At 34.1% G+C, this 7994-nt stretch overlaps 1 protein-coding gene across 2 annotated transcripts in view; it reads right to left on the bottom strand.

Annotated features, from left to right (window-relative positions):
- Positions 1-905: 905 nt before the first annotated feature.
- LOC137616582 (serine-rich adhesin for platelets-like) overlaps positions 906-7994 on the bottom strand; it is a 267530-nt gene continuing 260441 nt past the window's right edge. For both annotated transcript variants that reach the window (XM_068346462.1, XM_068346463.1), the window contains 2 exons: positions 2336-2491; positions 906-1881 (listed from right to left, as the gene is read on the bottom strand). In XM_068346462.1, the coding sequence (XP_068202563.1) occupies positions 1432-1881; positions 2336-2491 (606 nt within the window). In that variant the 3' untranslated portion in view covers positions 906-1431. The remainder of the gene's footprint in view (positions 1882-2335; positions 2492-7994) is intronic.

Below are 7994 nucleotides of genomic sequence, written 5' to 3'. Positions count from 1 at the left end.
CCACTTCTCTTCATATTGCAATATGATGAAATGTAAACTGGTTATATTCAAACTGATATACAGACCGTGTATAACATAGCAATATGATAACAATGATTAGCTTTGCTAAAAACAAAAACACTTAACACTACTTCTCTTTTAAGGAACTTATTCATCATCACTACCGGTGAGACAATCCTAATGTTTGGGTGATATGATTACTGTATTTTCTGTTCTACAAAATTACGTAGCATAAATCATGATTATACTGTTTGAGTAATACCGGGTTACGGAAGTGCCATTGGAAAAACAGCTCTGAAGCTGTGGTCTTGAACACAGCCTTAAATCTCAGCTCATGCACTGCGAGATGGATGTAAATCAATCAATCTTACCACTTGTAGGTTCTTGTGACAGCAGGAATACAGTATATATCGTAAACAATAGTTTCAAAGAAAAAAAAAACGTTAATCCTGCGTTCATTTGCCAAATTAAATCACGCGATGTACTACTAATGGCAAGCGTGTCACCAAAGCTCGTCGCTTTAGACACAATTCTTCAAGATATAAATTAATTTCTTAGATGAAATAACCTTTCTCGAGGAAATCACTAGATTTTTGTGCGTCAGCAAGACTTCATTAAGAACAATGTTGGGTCATTTCTGACTGTAAGTCGCCCTGCAATACCACACATTTTGCTAATATACACGCACGCACCCATACATAAACAAACAAACAGACACACATGCACGCATACAAACGCACAAACACACACACACACACACATATGTATATATATATATATATATATATATATATATATATATATATATATATATATGCATATATATACATACCTATATATATATATATATATATATATATATATATATATATATATATATATATATATATATATATATATATCAGTGTGTTTATAAAACACTCATCGCATAAACAGCACGTTAAACGAGTCATCTTTAGAGGTGTTCAAATATTCTCTGAGCAGATTTTTCCTAACGGTATTTGCTGATTATGTTGAAACATGTATTGTTTTACATGGAAGATGATCCAGAAAACTATATTGCTTATTCTAGTCAACATTTTTGTTGTCGAAGATTACCTGGCCCTTCCGGCCACACACGGGCTCTTGCAATAATGCACCCCGTAAAATGTAATCAATATTAACAGCTAATTTATAGGCATTATAAGACACAATCATTGTAGGTAGTTATAAGAAAGGTATTAACAGTTCTATTAGCAATAATGGAAACAAAAAGATGATAAATATATATTAAACGAAAAGTCTTAACGGGCTAAAAAGATCATTACGGATAGTCCCTCCGTCCCCATCTGTGGTGGTGAGGAAGTCGGAAATGTTAACGTGAACATTAATATAAATAAACATGGTCTTCGTTACCAATAAGCTACGCTTGTAAGTTTGTGTTTCAATGATCTACTTTCTCTTCTTGTTGTTCGAAAAAGGTAATTTACTGCTAGAAACAACGGACTTGGCCGAGCCGTTGCTCTTGGGGTCACCGGCGCCTCCCTCTGCACCAACGCTTTGCGTGTCCTCCATGGCGGAAGAGGACGAATAGACGGGCGTGGTGGAGGCGACTGCAGTACTGCTGGAGGAGGAGGAGGAGGATGCGACTGCTGACGTGGAAGTGCCAGACGCAGGCGATGAAGGTGTGGTGGAAGATGTGGAGGCACTGTCTTGGGATGCGACAACGGAGGAGGAGGAGGAAGAGGAGGTTGCTGATGTGGAGCTATTTTTGGATTGCTTCTTTGGAGATTTGGGAGGCGGTTCTTCAGTGACTAAGATTGGAGGTGGTGGAGGAGGAGGGAGTTGACTTAGGGCATCTTCAGGGTCTTCGTAGCAATCTGGAACCTTCACTTCGGTTATCTGGTGAAAAGGAATAATAAATTATAATAGAATAGACCTTTTATGATAGAAATAGGTATTAATATGTTTATGTACACTGTTAGAAAAAACCGTAATTTTAATCGGAAATTATCCGTAAAAATAAACTGTTCTCAACCCTATTTCAGTAGAATACATACGACCGTAAATTTACCTTACTTTGTTATTATCTTTTACGGGTTAGTGGCCGTAATATAACCCTTTACGTCAATATATCCGTTTTTAAAACGGCAAAAATCCTGGAATAAATGTTGCCAGACATTTACCGTTTTTAAAAGCAAACTTTGAACAGTGTACGGGTCAATTTTTATGTTAATTAATCTCGATTATAAAAAAATTCAGTAAAGGATACAATGTAAGGCTTGAGGGAATAATTATATTCTTATTCTTTAAGAATACAGAGCAGCAATAAGTTCTGAAAATGTAGCAAACTGACCTGAACCTGAGGGACAACCACTAGTTGAGGTTTTAAGTCTTGTTGCGTGACGGCAGTTGGCAACAGTGGTGACGTGGCGCAGACGGCCATTGTTGATAGGTTGGTAACAACGCTGAATTCCTTTTTCGATTCAGATTTGTGGAAAGCCTTTTTGATCTGCAAAGATAAATGATAAATCAATCATCTAATCATTTTAATTATTAATGGAAGATGATTATGCGTTAGATAAAACCATTTAATCAAATTTATTATTAATGAAAGATGATTATGTATTAAACCAACCATCTAATTATTTCTATTATTAATGACAGATGTTTATGCGTTAAATCAACCATTTAATTACTTTTATTATTAATAACAGATGCTTATGCGTGAGCTTAAACATTGTCAAAATAATATGATATTCTATAAAGATATGACAAGTTTACCTGAAACTTTAAGTTTACCATCAATAAATGTTCTTTCTTCCCACACATAGACATAATGACCTAAGGTACAATAACTACTTACTAACTAACAATTAGTAAACACAATGCCAAAGATTCGTGGTGGGAAACCATTAATTCAAAGAGTGATAATCATTATTGAACACTATGTTAATTTTGATATGGACATCTTATCAATGATTTCTTGACGGACGAGAGAGAGAGAGAGAGTGAAAGTTGATACCGTGAGGAGATAGTCTAGGCTTTAAGGTAAAATTTGCTTGTAGATATAAAAAATATGAGTCTTTTATTATTATTATTATTATTATTATTATTATTATTATTATTATTACCTTTTGATAATAATAATAATAATAATAATAACAATAATAATAATAATAATAATAATAATAATAATAATAATAATATATAATTTTATAATAATAATAATTTCAAGAACAATAATAATTCTAATAATTTGAATAATAATAATGATTTTAATAATTTGAATAATGATAATGATTTTATTAATTTTAGTAATGAGAGTTGACTTGATTAAGAATAACACTGGAACTCTGGCTCTTACATCCGTTTTATGACTCAGGGAATTGATGGATGTTGTGGTGAATATTATAAATCTTTAATAAAGACTGAAGTCTATCTAGCTAGTAAAGCAGGTCTTTATACCAGAATATTTTTTAAAAAATTGATAAAACATAAATGTCTATGCGAGATGTTATACAATCTGTAGTACAGCAAGCGTCAAAAGTGATGCTACAAATTGCAGAGGATTTCGTTCGAAATTCCCTAACTTGCAACTACAACATGTAGATCAAGAAGTTTTTTATACACTGAAAGCTCTATCTAGCAAAATACAACTAACGTTGATGCACAGATATCAAATCTATGATATTTATAACAATAATAGAAAAAAATTATGTTAATAGTAATGATTTCACTGTATAGTAATTACTTCAACCTGTAGAAAAGAAACAATTTGAAACATTCATTCAACACAGGATTACCAACATTACCTATGTATATTTCCAGCAATGTGGAAACAAATATTTAATATCGTAATTAGGGTTTCTCGTTTTTGAGGACGTCTTTGTCCCGGGATTCTGGGATAAAATTTCATCTAATCCCAAGATCCAAGGATTTCCCGGGATGTCTACTTTTTTACGAACTGCCTTTATGACTATTATTTTCAATGCTACTCTGGCTTTTAACCATATAACCATTGTTTTCAAGTATAGTGTAGTACCATAGCCATTGTACTATGGTATTTCATTACCCTTTTACTCAATTTATCTGCGTGGGATGATGAAAGTACACTCATATGTGCTTTACTGTCTTTCTCTCTTTATTTTTTTCTTAACTAGCTGTTCACCCTGCAAAGCCATAGGGCTTGTCTGTTGACTTTTCAGTTGGAGTGACAGTTTTTCATTTAATGATTAATTATATGGTATCATAATTACGTTATATTAATGAAAGTAGCTCACAATGTACAGTATAATATAAAGAGTTCAACTTAGTAATTAACTATTATTTTTTTGCAGTTGATAATATAACAAAATGAAAAACATAATCTTATATCAGCAAAAGTATAATTAAGGCATGGTTTATAGGTATTATTTATTACGAAATTTGCAGTGATTTTTAACTTAATAATTAACCATTAGACAACTCCTTATGAAATTTGCAATTATTAATTTTACTATTGAGAGAGAGAGAGAGAGAGAGAGAGAGAGAGAGAGAGAGAGAGAGAGAGAGATCCAATGGCATAATCTCTCTCTCCCCCACACACGCACACGTCATTGTGTCACATCATCATTAACAACAACATAATCATCAAAAGCAACTACTACCAATACCTGTAATAGTACTACTACTACCACTACTACTACTACTAAAACTACTAAAAGGAAGATCATTCAACTTCAAATTCCAATACTTTGTCCCGGGAATTCCCTGAACAATAAGTAAAATCCCGGTATTGTTTAACCCTCGGAAAATGGCCGGGATCCCCGGATCCCGGGAGAGAAACCTTAGTCAATGTATTATCAATTATTTTGCTTCTTCTTCTTCTTCTTCTTCTTTGTCTGCATCTTTTCCCACTTTTATGTGGGGTCAATGTTTCTGGCCAATGTTCTCCATCTACCTCTGTCCCACCCTTCATCATCGATTAATCTCACAATCTCCACTGGCCATATTGGTTTTGGCTAAATTTGCATGGCCGGATGCATTTCCTGCCGCCAACCCTCCCCATTTACCCGAGCTTGGGACCGGCATCAAGTTGAGGCTAGCTTGCCCCCCTGAAGACGCATAAAACCATGCCAGTATCAATAGGATATAAAGTGAAAATCTCCTTAGCATTAAACATAATTAGCCATGAATGCACCTAGATTTAACAGAGAAGTTGTATGTGGTTGGTAGTTTTGATTTTAGCTTTTAGGACCTGAACATTCGGACTCTACTTCAGCTGTGGCTTCGGTTTCGATCCAATCAGGCAGTCAGTGTCTTCATAGATGTTCATGTCCGCTGACTTTTTCCATTTAATCCTTTAAAACTTTAAGGTTGTGATGGCCGGGTGGTAGCGTCTTTGCCTGGTGATTGCCAGACTGAGGTTCAAGTCGAGCTCAAACTCGTTAGTTCCTTTGGTAGCTGCAACCTCACAATCCTTGTGAGCTGCGGATGGGGGGCTTGGGGGAGCCTATAGGTCTATCTACTGAGTCATCAGCAGCCATTGCCTGGTCCTCCTTGGTCCTAGCTTGGGTGGAGAGGGGGCTTGGGCACTGATCATATGTAATATGGTCAGTCTCTAGGGCATTGTCCTGCTTGATAGGGCAATGTCACTGTCCCTTGCCTTTGCCATTCATGAGTGGCCTTTAAGCTATTTAAATTTTGTTTTCGCTTGTTTTGACCTTAATTCATTATCCACGCTTGAAATATTGCAATCGAATTTATTTGCATTTGTGCGAGTTACTCTTTCCCTACGATTGTTTGATATGTAATTGCACATATCAATTTTCTGTAATTAAGAACACGTGGATAAGGCTTCCTATATTGCTATCTATGAAGTATTCTATCACTTTGACCTTCGATATCAGGATGCCAGAGAACTCTAAATCTATCAATCAATCTACTACTTTGATGTTTGTATAAAGAAATGAATGTTAAGTAATAATTTCATTAGATAAAAACTTAGATATGGGATAGGTATTAGAATTAATTGTGGAAAAATGTTACGTTACCAGGTAAATATTTATGAAAAAAAAAAAAAAAAAAAAAGAATATTGATACAGTGGTGTTGATGAAAATGTGGCTCCGTTGGAGTCTGCAAACCGATGTCTTCTCTGATTTACTAGTTGACATGAAGGTCTTTGGGCAAGTAGTGTGAAACTGTTTTGAAAAGATTTTAACTGATGATAGTTTTCACCACAGCAAATATCCCGGCTTCAGTCTGATACAGAATGTTGTAAACACTTATCAATTGTCAAGAACTGTGATTTTCAAGGTATATATGATCCAGTTTTACGCGATTTTGGCGATTTTGCACACCATACCATTCTTCAAACTTTGTCTTTCAATTTCTGCAAGAATTCAACGGCTTAGGTTACCAAACAGCCGGATATTTTCTTTTGTCGTCATACTTTTATTCACATTCTCCCACCTTTTATCAAATGCACATGTAGCTAATTATGAAAAAGAAGACGCTACGAAAAAGTCTTGTAAAAAATATAATGATATTAAATCTTAATTTACTCAAAACCTCTGATACAACACATAAAAAAATACACATGGTAAAAACTGCAACTTCCATTTACACTACTTATGTATTAGTTTTTGTAAGTAACATATTGCAATTAACTGTTCATCATTACTTTCATGTCCAGTGTATACTACCAACAACTATTTAGAGAATGATTTTCTTTTCATTCCCAGTCGTATGTCGTAAAGTAATCTCACTATATTCAGATTCGCAATTAGAAATATACATTATTGCAAATATCATACCTTTGATTTTTCTAGAAAGTAAACAATAAGTGGTTACAAAATTATTTGGTTTGTAAGTCACTAATGAAATATTTTCCACGTAAGGTTACATTTCCATCGTTCATTATTAACCAGTGTGTCCTCTATGCCGTCAAATTTTATGATGCAATTGTAGTTCATAAACAATAATAGTGTCATCATATTTCGAATGCTGATGGTGACAAATATTTGATGAGGGCGTATATCATCATTTTTGATAACATATAGTTTATAAACTATGGCAGTGATTAATGTTTTATGAAAGCATATTTTATATGCATTTATATGTAGTTTTGTATCTTTTGTTAGTATGGATTTGACTTTAATACATTTCAAGGGGCTTTCTGTATCATGTTTGCAATATGCCTTACATTTTTTCATATTTTATTTATTTTATCACATGTGTCATTTGTTTCTTACTATTATCATTACTAGCTAAGCTAAACCCAAGGGCTCCAACAAGGAAAAATAGCCCAGTGAGGAAAGGAAACAAGGAAATAAATAAACTATAAGGGAAGTAATAAACAATTAAAATAGAATACCTTATGAACGGTAACAACATTAAAATAGCTCTTTCATATTTAAACTATAAACATCTCAAAAATAACAAGAGGAAGAGAAATAAGATAGAATAGTGGGGCAGAGTGCACACTCAAGCAAGAAAACTTACCCCAAGACTGTGGAAGACCATGGCACTGCCTAAGACTAGAGATCAATAGTTTGATTTTGGAGTGTCCTTTCCCTAGAAGAGCTGCTTATCATAGCTAAAGAGTCTCTTCTACTATTACCAAGAGGAAGGTAGCCACCGAACAATTACAGTGCAGTAGTTAATCCCTTGAGAGAAGAATCATCGTTTGGTAATCTAGTGTAGTCAGGAGTATGAGGACAGAGGATTGTGTGGAAAGTATAGGCCAGACTATTCAGTGTATGTGTAACTAGAGGAAAACTACTCCGTAACTAGAGATAGGGATCAAATGCAGTACTGTCTGGGGAGTCAAACAACACAATATCTCTCTAGCGGTGGTATCTCAACACAACACACCCTCCCTATCTAATTTTTGATATATAGTGTCATATTAATAGTAAATTTTCTCTAAGTCAACTTTTTCTCAAGAAGATTAGGTTAAAGGACCCTATGTTACTGAGACAAGTTGAATACGTATTATAATATAGATCTATATATATATATATATATATAT

This window comes from Palaemon carinicauda, chromosome 22 (genome assembly GCF_036898095.1).
Source record: "Palaemon carinicauda isolate YSFRI2023 chromosome 22, ASM3689809v2, whole genome shotgun sequence".
Lineage (NCBI taxonomy): Eukaryota > Metazoa > Arthropoda > Malacostraca > Decapoda > Palaemonidae > Palaemon > Palaemon carinicauda.
The sequence above is the reverse complement of the archived record's forward strand: the minus strand, read 5'-3'. Positions and strand labels throughout refer to the sequence as shown.